Below are 19,169 nucleotides of genomic sequence, written 5' to 3' on the forward strand. Positions count from 1 at the left end.
TTTTGACACAAATAAAAGATACATCTCACAAAATTGACGTCCGAAAATCAATTTTATATCAATAGTGTAACCAAAATCAGGAAGATTTAAGATAGTTTTTTCAACTCTACAAATAAATGATTATGTATTTTTTCTTCCCAAACACTTAAGTGCTTGGGCTTGGTCAAATTTTGTTTTGCAAATGAAATACACTTTTTGACCGGACCCATTTAACTAAAATGGCTCACCAGAATCGTGGGACACTCATATACGCATCGTAGACACGTTAAATAGACAAGATCACAAGAAGTTACCTGAAAAAGTGAGCAGGGAAAAAAAAACTCAAATCACGAGTCATTTTCCATTAATAATAACTAGCGATCGCGCACACACGATGCGTGTGTACCAAAAAAATTGATATAAAAGAAAAAAATTTATATATATAATTTAATACATGATCTTACAAATAAAAAAAAATAGGTATGTATTAATTTTTAAAAAAAATGAATTAAAGTTGATGGTGAAATAAATTGAAGAAAAACCACAACCACATACATAATTTCTTCCACAACCATGTACAGAAAAAGAAAATCATTTTTCTCTCTCTCGCAGTTAGTGACATAGTGAAAATTAATTGGAGGGTAAAACGAAAAAAAAAGTTGGTGTCCTCACATCAAATCAAAAAAAATAGTTTTTACAGGGGTCTCAACTATTATAAAATAGTAGAGATAATAAATATCTATTACTATTAATAAAGCAAGAGCAAGATAGAATCAGTGTTTTCGGAATCGGACCGGACCGGCCGGTTCGACCAGGAACCGGTAGCCGGACCGGTTCGGTCCGACCCCAAAAACCGGAAAATCGGTCCAACCGGTCAGAACCGGTCAAAACCGGTCAAGAACCGGTTGGACCGGCCAAGAATCGGAAAACCGGTTCAACCGGTTTTTCAATTTTTTTTTTATTTTGAAAATTTATTTATTTTTATTTTTAAACCTTAGATTTAATATTTTTATATATAAATACATTATTATTTGAAATTTCTACTTCATTAAATTTTTTTTATAATTATTGGTTTTTTAAAAAATAAATAATTTATTATTTAAATAATTTATAATTATAATTGATATTTTAAATATATTTAAATATTTATTTAGCTTTTAAACTATGTTAAATATATATTTTATGTCTATTTATATAATTTTTGAGTTTTTTAAAATTTAAAAATATATTATTTATTATATTAAATTATATAAACGGTTTTTCGGTTCGACCGTCCGGTTAAAACGGTCCGACCGATTGGACCATTTTTTAAAGTAAATCGGTTCGATCACCGGTCCGGTTATGAAAATACTGGATAGAATAACTAACTTTTGGTATTTTCAAGTGAACTTTTAAAAATAACCCTATCCAATAAATAAATATATTATTTAACAATTTCAATTTATTTGGTACAAATTTCTCACCATTTCATACTTCACGTATGACATATTTTAATTTCAAAATTCAAAAATTAACTCTCACATATATTCACATATATTAAGAGAAAATTGAAAGGGCCCGTGTCCTGATTTAATATTTAATGATAAAAAAATCAGGATTAATTAATGTAAACAGCGAAAATAAGTTAAAAATTTGCGTTTTGGGCCTACAGAAAATTCGGCATTACCTATTCGTAAATAGGACATCCCAAAAAAAACTGTACAACACAACCAGCAATATATACTCGAAAATAAAGACACAACCCCAATTTACAAACCTATAGCCGCACTGGCCAGGACTAAACACATGCAGAGCCGGCAAGGCTCGATCACACAAATAACAATCCAAAACAAAGTCCAAAACCATCGATACAGATACACAGGGCATCACCCCGACAAATATAAAACTCGCCAAACTGATATATACATATATCTGGGAACTTGACTCCACGCTTGACTCACTGGGTACCACTAGATGACGCTCCACCAGATGCGTCAAATCCCCCTGGATAACCTGCTATGGAATCACAAACAACCACAGCATAAAAAAAAAACAGGGGTCGGACCCCAGTACGACGAACTAGAAAAATTACGACAAATATAACCGACATGAATAAAATCAAGTACAATGCAATGTAATGCGTGACAGGTATCAATGAAATAAGGGATACCAAATGGAGTCCAAATAATCGTATCACAATAATCTCAGTGGCCACCCGTGCTAGGAACGCAGCAGACCTCGAATTATCACTGCTAATCCATACACGTAGCATCGGAGGGTGACAGGAGCGACCCGTCCAGCCTCATGCTGTCATCAGGAGTGTCGTACGTAGCATCGGAGGGCGACAAGAGCTACCTGTCCGTGCCTCATGCTATCTCAGGAGTGCACTAAACAATGTCACTCGCTCCATGATGACTCAATACATCTCACGAGATCAATATCAATAGCAATCAAATGAGTCAAGGCTCAACGTGCTATGAAAAATTGTAAATGAGTGAATGCAATCATATAAGTCAGATAAGCACATAAAGCACGTTAACACTCATTACAAAATATTCAATATCATTACATGTCATTATAGGCGTCGTAATATAAACAGCTCATACGTACCTTAACCAACACTTAATTTACCACAGAAATATCTCAAGTAATTCCCGAATAGTCCAATCCTGTGGAAAACCATTTATTTCATATCAAAGCATCCTATCAATGTTCAAATATCGAATACACGACTCTTAAACGTCGAAATACCGAAATTATAACAATCTGAATTTTTTCGAAAATTCCTACAATTTTCGAAAATTCGCATTTATATTTTCTAGAGCATCTAAACACTCCATTAATGAATAATCAACACTAAAATTCGAAAATCCCCAATATTAAAAATCTGGAAATTCGAAATTAATCCCAAATAAATTCTGAAAAATATTCAATACCTTCAATCAACTCCGATATAATACCTACAACCAATAATAAATCAAATATCAATTATCGGATGTCAATTGAATCGAAATACCCAAAATTCGAAACCCTAGCTACTGAAAATACCTCCAAACTTCGAATTAAAGGTCCAAACAACTCAAACAATATTCCTTCTATCCTAGGCGGCGAACGGCGGCAGTAGGGGCGGCGAACGGCGGCGAAACGACGCGGCTGGTCGGAAATGCATTCGATGGAACGTGCACGAAGCTTTGAAAAATTGGTATCAAAAGAAAGCTTACGTCGTGAGGATTCCGAAACTATATTTACTTTTGAAAATCGATCACCGACGACAAAGATACGACAATTTGAAGCAACGAGAAAAGTTTGAAATGAAAAGAAGAAGACGCAGGCGTGGAAGGTGATGAATACGAGGAGAGAGGTTATCTATATATCATATATATATTTATGGATATGTATTAGTTTAATGCGTGTCTCATTTTATTCATTCGGGGTTAAATTTTGACCCGGTTCGAGTTATTTTAACTTTTGTGTGCTCGATAAATAAAATATGCATTTTAATATTGAAAAATACATACACACAAATTAATTAACATCTTAAAATCGGGTCCTTACATTTTTTCCCCTCTAAAAAGAAGATTTCGTCCTCAAAATCAAACACACATCAAACTTATATATATAGTGGTCAAGCATCTACCACTGATAGTACATTCATAATTCATCACATTGTCAAACAAATGAGGCCATTCTTGACGCATTCTAGACTCCGATTTCCACGTAGCTTCTTCTCTCCCATGTCTACTCCATTCCACCATAACTAAAGGAATCGTCTTATTCCTAAGTTACTTTTCTTTACGATCAAGAATCTGCACTGGATATTCAATATAGCTAAGAGAACTATCCAACTCCACGTCACCAGCCCTCAAGATATGAGAAGGATCTGGTTCATACTTCCGCAGCATAGATACGTGAAATACATCATGTATCGCAGAAAAACTCTGCGGCAAGTTCAAACGATACGCCAAAATACCAATCTTCTCAACAATCTCATACGGACAGGGATGGCAATTTTCCCCGCGGGGAAAATCCGAAACGGGGCGGGTTTTTTGGGGGAGTATTTTCGGGTATGGGTTCAGGTTCGAGGATTTTTAAAAATTTTCGAAATATATTGGGGCGGGTATGGGGATTTTATCCCCATCCCCGAACCCGCCCCGATAATAATAATAATAATAATAATAATAATAATAATAATAATAATAATAATAATAATAATAATAATAATAATAATATTTTAATTATAAAATTTTTTAAATCTAAAATATTATTAAAAAATTAAAATTAAAGTATTATTATTATTTCGTTAATATATTTTTTTATACATTATATATAATACATTCTTTATGATAGCTTAGTTTTTTATAACATAAAAATATTATTTGAATCTCATTCATTTTACATACACATTTAAAGTATTTATATTAGTCTAAATATATATTATTTATTTTGATAAATTTAAAAACAATATATAATCTTAATAAATTTTTGATACATAGTATTTTTCTTTAAAATATTAATTTTTATTTCTAAAAATATTTTGTATTTAAAATATTTTTATTAATTTTAAAAGTTAGTTTTATAATAAAAAATTTGACCCAAAATATTTTAGGTATTTTATTATAAAATTGTATAATAATTTTTATATTTTTATATAATAAAATTTACTAATTCATATATATATATAAATAAATAAAATTTATTTATAATATAGATAAATATATATATTTTCGGGTATGGATATGAGGATGGGGATTTGATCCCTGCGGGGATGGGTATGGGGAATCCCCGATAAGAATTAATGGGGATTGAGGCGGGTGTGGGGATCGAATTTGAATTCGGGGATGGGGATGGGGATGGGGAAGGCATCCCCGTCCCCGAACCGCCCCATTGCCATCCCTACGTACGGACCGATATAACGAGGAGCTAATTTCCATTTACGCCCAAATCTCATAGTACCACGAAATGGTGATACTTTCAAGAAAACAAAATCGCCAACCTGAAATTCTAAAGGTCTACGCCTGTTATTAGCATAGCTGGCTTGACGATCCTGGGCTGCTTTCATTCTTTTCCTGATCAGTTCAACTTTTTCTTTCATCTATTGAATAAACTCAGGTCCTGACAACTGTCGTTCTCCTACTTCTTCCCAACATATCGGAGATCTACATTTTCTGCCATACAAGGCTTCAAATGGTGTCATCCCGATAGATACTTGATAACTATTATTGTAAGAGAATTCCACCAAAGCTAATGATTCTTGCCAACCACCACTGAAATCCATCACAACAGCTCGTAATAAATCTTCCAATGTCTGAATAGTTCTTTCAGATTGACCATCTGTCTGTGGATGATAGGCAGTACTCATGGCCAATTTAGAACCCAAAGCTGATTGCAAACTAGACCAAAACTTAGAAGTAAATCTGGGATCATGGTCTGATACTATAGTAACTGGCACACCATGCAATCGCACTATCTGATCAATGTATATTTTCGCAATTTTCGTATATGTCCAAGTACGATCATATGGAATAAAATGTGCAGATTTAGACAATCTATCCACAATAACCCAAATGGCATCACAACCACGATTAGATCGAGGTAGGTGTGTCACGAAATCCATAGTAATGTGTTCCCAATTCCACTGTGGTACTTCAAGACTAAGTAACATACCACCTGGTCTCATTCTTTCAGCCTTCACTTGTTGACACGTCAGGCACTTAGCCACAAAGTCAGAAATATCTTTCTTCATACCTTCCCACCAGTAATGGGATTTCAAAATATGATACATCTTTCTAATTCCAGGATGTACACTATGTCGACTACAATGAGCTTCACGTAGTATCTCTTTTTTCAAATCGATCAAATTCGGAACCACAAGTCTACCATTATAACGCAAACATCCATCAGAAGCAACAAGGAATTTCCCTGACTGACCAGCTGGAGTTAATTCTTTCAAGTGATGAATGTATGGATCAGTCTTTTGTGCTGCTTTGATTTTTGAAATTGTTCGTGGTTCAACTTGAATAGATGAAACTATGAAATAATTACCTTTAGCTCGATAAGTCCATCCTGAAGTTCCCAAATGCTCATGAACTTTAGAAATAGTTAAAAATGCCAACATCTTAGTATGAACTTTTCTACTCAAAGCATCTGCAACTTGATTCACATTTCCTGGCTGGTATTGAATATCACAGTCAAAATCCTTAAACAGTTCCAACCATCGACGTTGTCTCATATTCAAATCAGACTGTGTGAATAAATATTTCAGACTCTTATGATCGGAATAAATCATAAACTGTTCACCGTACAGATAATTACGCCATATTTTCAATGCATGCACAATGGCAGCCAATTCTAAATCATGAACTGGATAACGAGTCTCATGTGGTTTCAATTGACGAGATGCATACGCAATCACGCGTCCATTTTGCATCAAAACACAACCCAGTCCATTCAAAGAAGCATCTGTACATACAACAAATCCACCTGAGCCTGATGGTAATGCTAGTACTGGAGCCGTAGTCAATTTTTCTTTCAATGTCTGAAAACTAGCTTCACATTCCTCAGTCCACACAAAACGTCGATCTTTTTGAGTCAATATAGTCATAGGTCTTGCTATGCCAGAAAATCCCTTAATAAAACGCCTGTAATATCCAGCCAGACCCAAAAAGCTACGAATCTCAGAGACATTGGTTGGTCTAGACCAATTAAGAACAACTTCAACTTTACTAGAATCGACAGATACCCCTTGTGCTGATATCACATGTCCTAGAAATAATACTCTATCCAACCAAAACTCACACTTAGAAAACTTAGCATATAATTGTGATGTTCTGAGTTTCTGAAGTACTAATGTCAAATGTTCTTTATGCTCCTTCCTTGACCTAGAATAAATCAAAATGTCATCAATAAACACGATAACAAATCGATCTATAAACTCCCGAAACACGCGATTCATTAAATCCATGAAAACCGCTGGAGCATTAGTCAAACCCGAAAGACACAACTAAAAATTCATAATGTCCGTAACGCGTTCGAAATGCTGTCTTGGGAACATCTTCCTCTCGAACTCTAAGTTGATGATATCCGGAACGAAGATCAATTTTTGAATACACAGATGTACCCTGCAACTGATCAAACAAGTCATCAATTCGTGGCAAAGGATACTTATTCTTCACAGTAGCCTGATTCAATTGCCGATAATCGATGCACATTCTCATTGTTCCGTCTTTATTTTTCACAAACAAAACTGGAGCACCCCAAGGCGACACACTTGGTCTAATATAACCTTTTTCCAGCAAATCTTGCAATTGTGTCTTGAGTTCTTTCAATTCTGCTGGAGCTAATCGATATGGAGCTCGAAAAATAGGACTTGTCCCTGGCATCAACTCAATACTAAGATCTATTTCCCTCTGAGGCGGAAAACCCGGAATCTTATCAGGAAATACATCAGGAAAATCCTTGACGACAGGAATATCTGAAACTTTCAATTTCTCCTCATTCGTCACATCAAGAGCATAAATCATAAATCTTTCATTTCCTATCGACAATAATCTAAAAATTTCCATTGCCGATACTAATGGAATGCGAGATTGTGAATCAGTACCGTAAAAATTCCACTTATTGCCATAATACGGTCTAAATCTCACAATTCCATGAAAACAATCAACAGTAGCTCTATAATTCATCAGCGTATCCATACCCAGAATACAATCAAAATCAGACATAGCTAGTTTGATTAGATTGGTTATCATGATCTTATCCTCAAATCTAATCACACAATTCAGAACTATCTCATTAGACATCAAGAAAACACCAGCAGGAGTAGCTACAGACACAGTATCCAATAACGGAGTAAAAGCAATCTCATGCTCATCAGCAAATGTAACAGATAAAAATGAATGAGATGCTCCTGTGTCTATCAAGATACGTGCAGGATACTCAAAAATATAACAAATACCTGCAATAACTCCCCCAGGTGCATCTTGTGCTTGATCCTGAGTCATAGCATGCACTTGAGCCTGCTGTGGACCTGAAAAACGCTGCTGACTCTGAGAAAATGGATACCTAGGCTGATGCGTTGGCTGTACCGGAACATAAGGCTGTGTAGGAGCAAATTGCGGTACAGGAGCATATGGTCTGAACGATGGTCTTCCAGGAAACTGGCCAAACTGTTGTGGTTGCACTTGCTGTCTTCCAGCATTTGGACATACTCTAGACGAATGTCCAGCTTGCCCACAAGTATAACAAGTCCAAGGAAATCCTATACATTGTGCACTCACATGATTACCACCATATCTATCACAGTACACCCTACCCGAAGATCCAGCTGAACTTCCACCACGACTACCACTGGAACTGGAGGAACTAGACTGTGGCTTCTTTTTAAATGGTTTCCCCCTAGCTTTAAACCAAGGCCTTTTCGCTTGCTGAGAAGATTGCGTAGGCTGATATGGAGGTAAACCCACCGGTGTTTGCGAAGTGCTTCCAGCTCCTTGAGGAACAGATGCTGGGATTGGTTGTGGTTCACCCCTGAGTAAACTCGCTTCAATCTTCTTTGCCTTTTCTACTACTTTCATATAAGTCGATGGAGTTCCAGTAGTCACTAAAGTATGGATCGTTCGTGTAAGCCCCTTCAGAAAATGTGAAAGCTTTGACCGATCATTCTTTGCAACATGTGGGACATAAGGCAAAAGAGCAGAAAATTGAGAAGCATATTCAGCAACAGATTTATTGTCTTGCACCAACAGATTAAATTCATCTTCTTTAGCAGAATAATAGGAACGTGGTGCATATTCTTGTGCAAAATGATTACGAAATACTTCCCATGTGATTTTTTCACCAGAAGCAGAAAGTGTTTTTGTCGTCGTTTTCCACCAAAGTTGCGCTCGGTCTTTAAGTTGAAAAGGAACTAACTTCAATCGAATTTCATCAGGATACTCTAGTCCATTAAACATATTGTTGAGACTTTTCAACCAACTAGCAGCTTTCTCACTTCCTTCATTGCCAAAGAACTTTTGAGGACGCAACTCCTGAAATTGAGAAATTATTAATCGTATTCCTCCCATTTTCTCAGTCAATTGGGCTACTGGATCAGCCTAAGCCTGAATCGATTTTCCTTTGTCAGGATTTACCCGTGGCTGTTGTTCCACCTCTAATTCCACATCTCTCGGAGGCTGAACAGCTGGTAGACCACGTCTTCCCCTGACAATATCATCAAGATTTTGAATATTCTCTGCAGCAGACTCTTCTACAGCTTTCTTTTATTTTCTACCTCTTCCTCCTGGTGCCATTCTACAAGACACAAGGATTTAAATACAGGCAGAAAGAATGTAACAAACAGAAAACTATGATAGGAACTCAAAGTTCTAAAGAGAATTCATAAACTAAGTTCTAAAGCCAAGAACTACTGGTTCTATCAGATAAGTTCAAATAATCAACACAATAAGTAAGTCACGTAAGAACAAGTAGTCACACACATACGCAACCATATTGTTAGTGTCTAAACTCGAGAGTCCTAAACTCTACTCTAATTCGAGCATATCCCAGTTTATGCTCTGATACCAAATGAAAGGGCCCGTGTCCTGATTTAATATTTAATGATAAAAAAATCAGGATTAATTAATGTAAACAGCGAAAATAAGTTAAAAATTTGCGTTTTGGGCCTACAGAAAATTCGGCATTACCTATTCGTAAATAGGACATCCCAAAAAAAACTGTACAACACAACCAGCAATATATACTCGAAAATAAAGACACAACCCCAATTTACAAACCTATAGCCGCACTGGCCAGGACTAAACACATGCAGAGCCGGCAAGGCTCGATCACACAAATAACAATCCAAAACAAAGTCCAAAACCATCGATACAGATACACAGGGCATCACCCCGACAAATATAAAACTCGCCAAACTGATATATACATATATCTGGGAACTTGACTCCACGCTTGACTCACTGGGTACCACTAGATGACGCTCCACCAGATGCGTCAAATCCCCCTGGATAACCTGCTATGGAATCACAAACAACCACAGCATAAAAAAAAAACAGGGGTCGGACCCCAGTACGACGAACTAGAAAAATTACGACAAATATAACCGACATGAATAAAATCAAGTACAATGCAATGAAATGCAATGTAATGCGTGACAGGTATCAATGAAATAAGGGATACCAAATGGAGTCCAAATAATCGTATCACAATAATCTCAGTGGCCACCCGTGCTAGGAACGCAGCAGACCTCGAATTATCACTGCTAATCCATACACGTAGCATCGGAGGGTGACAGGAGCGACCCGTCCAGCCTCATGCTGTCATCAGGAGTGTCGTACGTAGCATCGGAGGGCGACAAGAGCTACCTGTCCGTGCCTCATGCTATCTCAGGAGTGCACTAAACAATGTCACTCGCTCCATGATGACTCAATACATCTCACGAGATCAATATCAATAGCAATCAAAGGAGTCAAGGCTCAACGTGCTATGAAAAATTGTAAATGAGTGAATGCAATCATATAAGTCAGATAAGCACATAAAACACGTTAACACTCATTACAAAATATTCAATATCATTACATGTCATTATAGACGTCGTAATATAAACAGCTCATACGTACCTTAACCAACACTTAATTTACCACAGAAATATCTCAAGTAATTCCCGAATAGTCCAATCCTGTGGAAAACCATTTATTTCATATCAAAGCATCCTATCAATGTCCAAATATCGAATACACGACTCTTAAACGTCGAAATACCGAAATTATAACAATCTGAATTTTTCCGAAAATTCCTACAATTTTCGAAAATTCGCATTTATATTTTCTAGAGCATCTAAACACTCCATTAATGAATAATCAACACTAAAATTCAAAAATTCCCAATATTAAAAATCTGGAAATTCAAAATTAATCCCAAATAAATTCTGAAAAATAGTCAATACCTTCAATCGACTCCGATATAATACCTATAACCAATAATAAATCAAATATCAATTATCGGATGTCAATTGAATCAAAATACCCAAAATTCAAAACCCTAGCTACTGAAAATACCTCCAAGCTTCGAATTAAAGGTCCAAACAACTCAAACAATGTTCCTTCTATCCTAGGCGGCGAACGACGGCAGCAGGGGCGGCGAACGGCGGCGGAACGACGCGGCTGGTCGAAAACGCGTTCGACGGAACGTGCACGAAGCTTTGAAAAATTGATATCAAAAGAAAGCTTACGTCGCGAAGATTCCGAAACTATATTTACTTTTGAAAATCGATCACCGACGACAAAGATACGACAATTTGAAGCAACGAGAAAAGTTTGAAATGAAAAGAAAGAAGAAGACGCAGGCGTGGAAGGTGATGAATACGAGGAGAGAGGTTATCTATATATCATATATATATTTATGGATATGTATTAGTTTAATGTGTGTCTCATTTTATTCATTTGCGGTTAAATTTTGACCCGGTTCGAGTTATTTTAACTTTTGTGTGCTCGATAAATAAAATATGCATTTTAATATCGTCTGTAACCCGATATTTAAAAATACATACACACAAATTAATTAACATCTTAAAATCGGGTCCTTACAAAAATAGCACCAAATACCCCCGTGTACTTATTGAAGAGCTAATAACCCCCTGTGTAATGGATTGAGCAAATAAACCCCTCTATTATATATTTTTTAGCTCACTCTCCCCAAAATATATTTTTTTGTCAAAAATATATATTAAATGACAAAAAATACGTTCATTTAAAAATAATACTCTATCATTTTGTCAATTGATATATTATATATTTCAATCCATCAAATTTGTTTTGCAAATATTTATTTATTTGTTTTTTATCACTTAAAATCTTACAAATCTCAACTTATTGAATTGAATTTTTATGTTATGATTATATTATATTATCTTATATTCACTACATGAAAAAAATGTGATTAATTTTTTTTTAAAAAAAAACTAAAATGAAATATATAAAAAATTTCACATAAAAAATAATTTTGTCGAAACATAATTTTTAGAGAATTTAAAAATAATAACACAAAAAATAGATGTTTGATAATAAAATATATTTTTCACTAAAAATATATTAAATCTATTTTACCTATAAAAATGAATACAAAGATAAAGTTTTTCATTGTAAATTTTTTATCTTGCTCTCAAATTATTTGTTAAGATTAACTGCATAACATTTAAATTTGATGAAAATTGGTGCCAAAAATTAGGGAAAGCTGTATGGACTGCAATTAATCTTAACAAATAATTTGAGGATATGACAAAAAATTCACAATGAAAATTTTATATTTTTAGGTATTTTTATAGGGAAAATAGATTAAATATATTTTTAGTGAAAATGATAGAGTATTATTTAATGAAAGTATTTTTTCTTTTAATATATATTTTAGACAAAAAATATATTTTGGGGAAAGTGAACTAAAAAATATATAACATAGGGGTTCATTTGCTCAAATACAATACACAGGGGGTTATTGGCTTTTCAATAATTTCACGGGGGTATTTCGTGCTATTTTCTCATACGGATAGGGACTTTCATGCTAAAAAAATTATAACATAAGGACTTATATGTTCAAACTCGTCACACGGGTAGGTATTAGCTCATACATATACTTTCACAAGGGTTGTTGAAGCAATTTTCTCCATATATTAACTACATGACATAATTAATTTCTATTTTTTTTTAAAAAAATACAAATTTTATCCTAAATTATTTTTTAATATGATAATTTAATAAAAACTCAAATTGCAAAGCGGTGGTATAAATAGAGCGCAAGTTCAGTTCTTCATGGTGAAGATATCCAAAGCCAGGCTCAGGCGTTACCACCACCTACTCTGGACGGCTCGTTTCCCTCCACCGCCGCGTAACCGCCTTTAGAATGGCGATATTAACTATAAAATAAGACTCCCGCATTACTCAGCTGCGGCGCATTCTTTAAGGTAAACTCTCCTTGGAATTTTTCCGTCTTTCGTTACATTGCTCGTACAAGTACAACCTCCTCTGAATAGAGTTGTTCACATAGGCAGTCGGATTCTTTTCGTTCGGTGGGATTTCTTCAAGATTCGGAGTTGTGTTTGCGGGTAGGAGTGATTTTTGAGGGGGTGGCATTGGTTAAGTGAGCCGATTGAGGTAGGATGAAGATACAGTGCAGCGTGTGCGAGGCGGCGGAAGCCAACGTTCTCTGCTGCGCAGATGACGCGGCGCTGTGTTGGGCTTGCGATGAGAAAGTTCACTCAGCGAACAGGCTCGTTAGTAAGCACCAGAGGGTTCTGCTTTCTAGCTCACAAACCCAGATGCCCAAGTGCGATATTTGCCAGGTTTGTTCATGCTCAGTACTGTTTAGTCTTCAGACCAGTAGGCTGTGTAAATTAATGGTTTGTTCAAGTTCACACTCATATTTATTCCTATTCTTGTGGTCATGGATTCACTCTGTAATTCAAAGAAATTAGAAAAAGCATTTCTTCAATCTGGTTTGTTGGGTAAAACATGAAAGATTTCTTGAATTTCATGTCTGTTGAAAAATATGAATATGGTTGAGGTTTTACGTTGTGCAATTTGGTTAACTTCTTAAAAAATGGTTCGACCTTTGAAGCTGTTAGAAATATTATCCATGTAATGCTATCTTAAAAATATTATGCATGTTATGCGTGTGATGTTGGGTCATTATTTATCCCAGTTTCCCGGCCACTTGGTTTGGAAGCAATGCCTTGAGCCCAAATATCAAGGTTTAGTAAGAGTAACGAACCTCAAAATTCCAAGAGCAGTTTGCACTTTCAAGAAAATATTTATTTCCTCGAATATTTTATGATTGCATACAGGATATTGATGTATAGGTATACTCCATATAGGGTGTTGGAATGCTTGATTTGGTATTAAAAGATGAGCAGATAGGTGTTTGATTCATTTACCTTAAAGTGTTTTTATGTGATCAATATTGTTCTCTACATTACATCATGATATACTCCATATCCTGGATTTAGGATACACAAGTAAGGTTAATATATGGATTTACACTCACTCCAACAGTTTTATTTTCCCATTCATGTTATATTTTGCAACATTTGAGGAAGTTAATTTTTTTATTCCCGTCTCAAGAGTTCAAACTTAATAGTGATTTTTGACAGCATGAGAATCTGCTTTAGATTTTAGACGAAAGCTGTGTGGCTAAGTTTGAGCTCTACATATGTTAGATTTTAATTTTCGTGTATGAGTAGGTTTTGATGCCCTTGTCTTTTATATTTTGCAGGAAACAATTGGCTACTTCTTCTGCCTAGAGGACCGTGCTTTATTTTGCAGAAAATGTGATCTTGCCATACACACAGTGAATTCCTTCGTATCAAAACATCAGAGGTTTTTACTTACTGGAGTTAAAGTAGGCATTGAAGCTATTGAACATGGTCCATTGCCGTCTTTTGTCAAGACTAAATCCCAGGAGAAAGTATCGGAACCAGAATTTTCTCTTCCCAAGCGGACCATGCCGATCCAAGTTAGTGCTGGTGAGGATGCTTCATCTTCGAAGCCTCCTATTCCTGGAGGTTCTGCAACTGAAGGCATTTCACCTTGGCACTTGGATGATTTTGTTGGACTTGGTGATTTCAGTCAGATTCATAATTTCATGGACAGTGGCTCATCTAAGGTATGATTTTGAGCCATACGAACCCCTACTGGAGTGTGAAGAAGGGCCATTCCCCCTCCTTAAAAAAATGATATTCAAGATTATGCTTATGGTTTAAAAAAAAGAAGTTTATTTTCTGTTTTGTACTCCATCCTTGGTTGCCCACCGCCTTGATTTGAAACTTCTGGGAGTTATATTAATTGGCCGTCTAACCGCCGTCTCGACGCCTCAAAATCCGCCCAAGCGACCGTTTAGATTAACATGTAATATTTTTTATTTACTATTTATTTTGTTTTTGTTTTTTAAAAAAGTTGTCCATCAATTTGTATCGTATGTGATGAGAAATATGTCATGTATTTCGAGATTGAATTCGATAAAGAGGAATTATTGGAGAAATATTGAGATGATTCGGACTAGAATAATTGGATATTTAGAGTAAAAGAAAAAAAACCTATTAGGTGGTCTTAGGCGTCTAGGCGGTGGGTGACCGCTTGCCTACCACTTTTAGAACATTGGCAAATATCGTTATATAGTGAAATCAGTGATAAATTTTAATGGAGTATAGGTGTACACTGAATTATATTAGATCAGAAGCTCAATCTGTCAATCAGCTAAAAATAAATATGAAGACTTTTGCTGATACGGCCTCCGTCGAAGTTTAGAAGTTGGAAGGAATTTCACTTGTGTTTAGTTCAATATAATTTTTTGCCCTGTGGTTGATTTCTTGCCTGGCTTGTATATTGCATATGACGAGTAGTTTGAAGTATTACTCATTTGAAGATGATCTTTATTTCCATCTTCTTCGTTACACAGCTGATCAATTTCCGTGACCTTATGAAGCTAATTGATACCGTATGATTTTGCTGTGGGCTTGATCTTTCTTTTATGGAACTTTCTGTCAGGTAGATAATGGGAGACTTGGAGATTCAGATAGTTCTCCAAACTTAAAAGTTGCTGATGGAGAATTCGAGGACGACGAGTACATGAGACAAGTGCCAGAGACATTTTGGGCTGTACCCCAGATTCCTTCCCCGCCAACAGCTTCTGGACTACTGTGTCCTAAGACGTGCCAGGATCCGTCCGACTGGTCTGTCTTTGTACCTGACATTAGCTTGGAGAATAGCTACCATCATCATCATAAGTCGCGTGTTGCTAGGCCAAAGCGGAGGCGCCATCTCTGACATACAATCAGATCCATCTAATGATCTTTTTCAATAGTTGCACGCTAGCTTATAGGAATATGGACATAAAGATGGTGCTTGATGTTGAAGAAGCCTCTTGTTGTCCTTGAGCTTCCCCGCGAATGGTTTGTTTTGGTTTTGTGCTTTTGTTTGCACGGACGTTTCTTTTGCTGTTGTGTCCACAGTTTTGCAACTCGATATGATCGATAGTATGAAGGTATAATTCTTGAGTTTGTGTGAAAACCATGTAGCCCAGCATTGCCAATTTGATAGTTGTCCCATCTACAAATGTTCCACAAGAATAAAGGAACAAATTGTAAAATACAGAAAGAGCGATTATGGTTTTTCTTGCTCAAGTGAAGGGTCAAATATCTAGCTCTCCACAGAGAAATAGCAGCCGTTCAAAGGTCATTTTTTCCCCTTGCTTTTTGGAAAAAAAGTTTGGTCGCTGCCTTTTAGTGGAACAGTGCTCCACACTTGGGAGTACTTTTCTTGTGTCATATTAGTTATTCAATTTAATAAAATAGGATGTTTATGTTTAAGATTTTGAAATTGAACAATGACAAGATAAATATAGCTAATCATATCCATGAATACATTATTACAAAATCATTTTTTTAATTTTTTTTTATGAATAATGAATTACATTTTTTTTTTATTTTTCTTATTGTTATTTGTCTATTTTTCTAGGTGTTGCTGCTATTGCTAGCATATCTATATTTTTATTATCTGCAATCTCGGCATCTATGATTTGTTAATTATCAATGATCTATCCATTTATCTTATTTTTCTCGATTCTTCTATTTCATTAATTGACCTATTCATATCACTAATTCTTTGTGTTCTCTCAATGTACAATTACTTTTAAATAGTAATCTATGTTCTTTGTATGTTGTAAAATGTGGTATGAAAAGAACTCTTTCTGATTGGATTAACACTATGTATTGTATTTAAAAAATAATATGGTCAATGAACCTGTTTCTGCTGGGAAAAGAGGAAATAGGATGAAAAATAAACCTTGCGAAGGATCATCCAATTGCAACGATTTAGTGTACTAACAAAATATTGAGATTGATTTTCGACTACCACTATAAAAAATGATAGCATTATTAAAAATACAAACGCCATAAAAAGAAATAATATGAGCCATTATACAAATAAACCTATCGAAAATTGAAAAAAATCAAAGTAATGAGTAAGAGGAAAATACTTGTAAACCAAAAAGATGTTGCCCCTGCCTTTCCACCCCGCATTTCCACTACCCCAAAAGCAACATACAAAGCTAAGAAACTCCAAAGCCCAAAGGGAAATAGATGATGGAGAAATACGTTTGAAGATAAAACAAATATGAATATGTACTTTCTTTTTGTTATATTATTATTATTATTATTATTATTATTATTATTATTTATTACAATAAACACCTATTATCTATTGCGATCAATGATAGAAGGAAGAGAAGAAACCAGTAAGAGCAAGATGCATGCACCAATCAAGATCGAAACGAGTGGGTCTTTTGTGAGACAGTTTCATGAATTTTATTTTTAGACAAATTAAACACACTCATATTTACAATAAATAATTATACTTTTGACATAAAAAATAATACAATAGGAGATCTGTCTCACAAAATTACTCATCAGACCGTTTCACAAGAGTTTTTATGTTGGAATATAATTAATATTAAACATTACACCGAGATTCATGTCCTCGTTAAATAACTTATCAATTACTTCAAAATTAATAATATAATAAAGTGATGAAAGTTTGGAATGCAATTCATTAGCAGTAAAGAACACCAAAGGTAAACAAAATAAAAATAATTATTAATGACACAAAATCAACAGCAAAATTGAAAACTAAGCAATATTAAAGGTAAAAAGTAAAAAGTAAATACATAATTGAGATCATTTTTCATGTTTTTATATAGAAAATATTAGATTTTCAAATTTGACTGAATTAGTCAATGAATTCATTAAGTTAGTGTTTGAGATTGTTTTTAGAAAGCGTTTTTGAGTTTTTCCTTCACAAAATTTAACGTTTCTTAGAAACAATCTCAAACACTACTTAAATTTTTCACGAATTTCATGGTAACAAATATTTGCTCGTGTTGAATTCAAATCATGGGCTACCCTCAAGAAAGAAAAAAAAAACTCATATGAAATCGTCTCATCGATCAATTTTATGAGATGGATTCTGGGAGAATTTTGGAAAATAACCTCAGTCAAATATTTTTTTTTTAAAAAATGACCTCTCCAAACATATTTGAAATACACTACATAATGTCATTTTTTTTTTGAAAATGGTTGATTGAGGTTAAAAAAAAAATTACCCCGGATTTTAGATCTAATCTACTCATGAAAAAAATATATCTTTTATTGTAAAAATATTGTTTTCATTTTAAATATGATTCAAATTAATCTATCTCATGAATATAAATATTTGAGATTGGGAGACAAGAAATTCACTCGAAAAGAAAAGGCTGGATTGTACTCCTTTAGTCCATGTTTTGATTTCAATTTTTTAAATACATGGGCAAAGTTTATATTTAAATTTTAACAATACTTTTTCTTATTAATATATATTCATATTAACTAACAAAAGTTTTTTTTGTGAGACCACCTGATTAATTTTGTAAGACAAATGTTCTACTCATTTTGGCCATTAAAAAATATTATTTATATCAAAAATATTACTTTTTATTTTATATATGTATTGAGTCGACTTGTCTCACGGATAAATATTTTATTATTTATTAAGGGTGGACATATTAGAATAACTAATTGGTGTCTTGGTCTGTTTTTAAAAATATCTAAACTATCATCACCCCACTTCTCCACATTTTTACGTTCTTTATTTCGCACTCAAATCTCGAACACATTCATTCATCTTTCTTTTATATCACACACATTGTGTGTGTTTATTTGCTAATATTCATGATATACTGTCACAAAAGACATACCATTAACTAAAATACTGGAAAACGTGCCACAATTTATTTTACTTTTAATAAATTAAATATGAATAAAATAAAAAATCTGTGTAAACTTCGTTTTCCAAAAGTTTTCTTAATTGTAAAAACAAACCTGCCTACATATTTGAAACACTGTCATTGTAAAAACAAACCTGCCTACATATTTGAAACACTGTCAAACTAAATTATTTAATATATATATATATATATATATATATATATATATATATATATATAAATCTTTTCTACAATCAAAAACTTCCAATTGTACCAAAAAAAAAATTTATTAAGAAGTTCAAAGGTCGAATTCTATTGCTTATGGAATATTTTGAATTATTGTGATGCAGTCCAATGCTTTTAAAAAATTAACGAAGTATTCGCAAATACTTTTGCCAAAAACGAACAAATTGATAGGGGCTAAAAAATTTTCC

General features: G+C 34.2%; 1 protein-coding gene across 2 annotated transcripts; it reads left to right on the plus strand.

Annotated features, from left to right (window-relative positions):
* Window positions 1-12,768: 12,768 nt before the first annotated feature.
* On the plus strand, window positions 12,769-16,036 carry LOC140892624 (B-box zinc finger protein 22-like). Of its 2 annotated transcripts, none has more exons than XM_073301568.1 (4): window positions 12,769-12,907; window positions 12,991-13,285; window positions 14,215-14,604; window positions 15,486-16,036. In XM_073301568.1, the coding sequence occupies exons 2-4, from the start codon at window positions 13,103-13,105 to the stop codon at window positions 15,762-15,764; spliced, it is 852 nt and encodes a 283-aa protein (XP_073157669.1). In that variant the 5' UTR covers window positions 12,769-12,907; window positions 12,991-13,102; the 3' UTR covers window positions 15,765-16,036. The 2 variants fall into 2 exon arrangements, with proteins under 2 accessions (XP_073157669.1, XP_073157670.1); XM_073301569.1 differs by having other exon boundaries at window positions 12,787-12,907; window positions 12,995-13,285.
* Window positions 16,037-19,169: the final 3,133 nt, after the last annotated feature.

The sequence above is a fragment of the Henckelia pumila genome, chromosome 3, assembly GCF_033568475.1.
Source record: "Henckelia pumila isolate YLH828 chromosome 3, ASM3356847v2, whole genome shotgun sequence".
Lineage (NCBI taxonomy): Eukaryota > Viridiplantae > Streptophyta > Magnoliopsida > Lamiales > Gesneriaceae > Henckelia > Henckelia pumila.

Bases quoted from the DNA above. Each gene is read 5' to 3' on its own strand.
- LOC140892624 (XM_073301568.1), top strand. From the start codon at position 13,103: ATGAAGATACAGTGCAGCGTGTGCGAGGCGGCGGAAGCCAACGTTCTC. The intron at 13,286-14,214 runs GTTTGTTCATGC...TATATTTTGCAG, and splicing joins CCAAGTGCGATATTTGCCAG to GAAACAATTGGCTACTTCTT. The intron at 14,605-15,485 runs GTATGATTTTGA...ACTTTCTGTCAG, and splicing joins TGGACAGTGGCTCATCTAAG to GTAGATAATGGGAGACTTGG.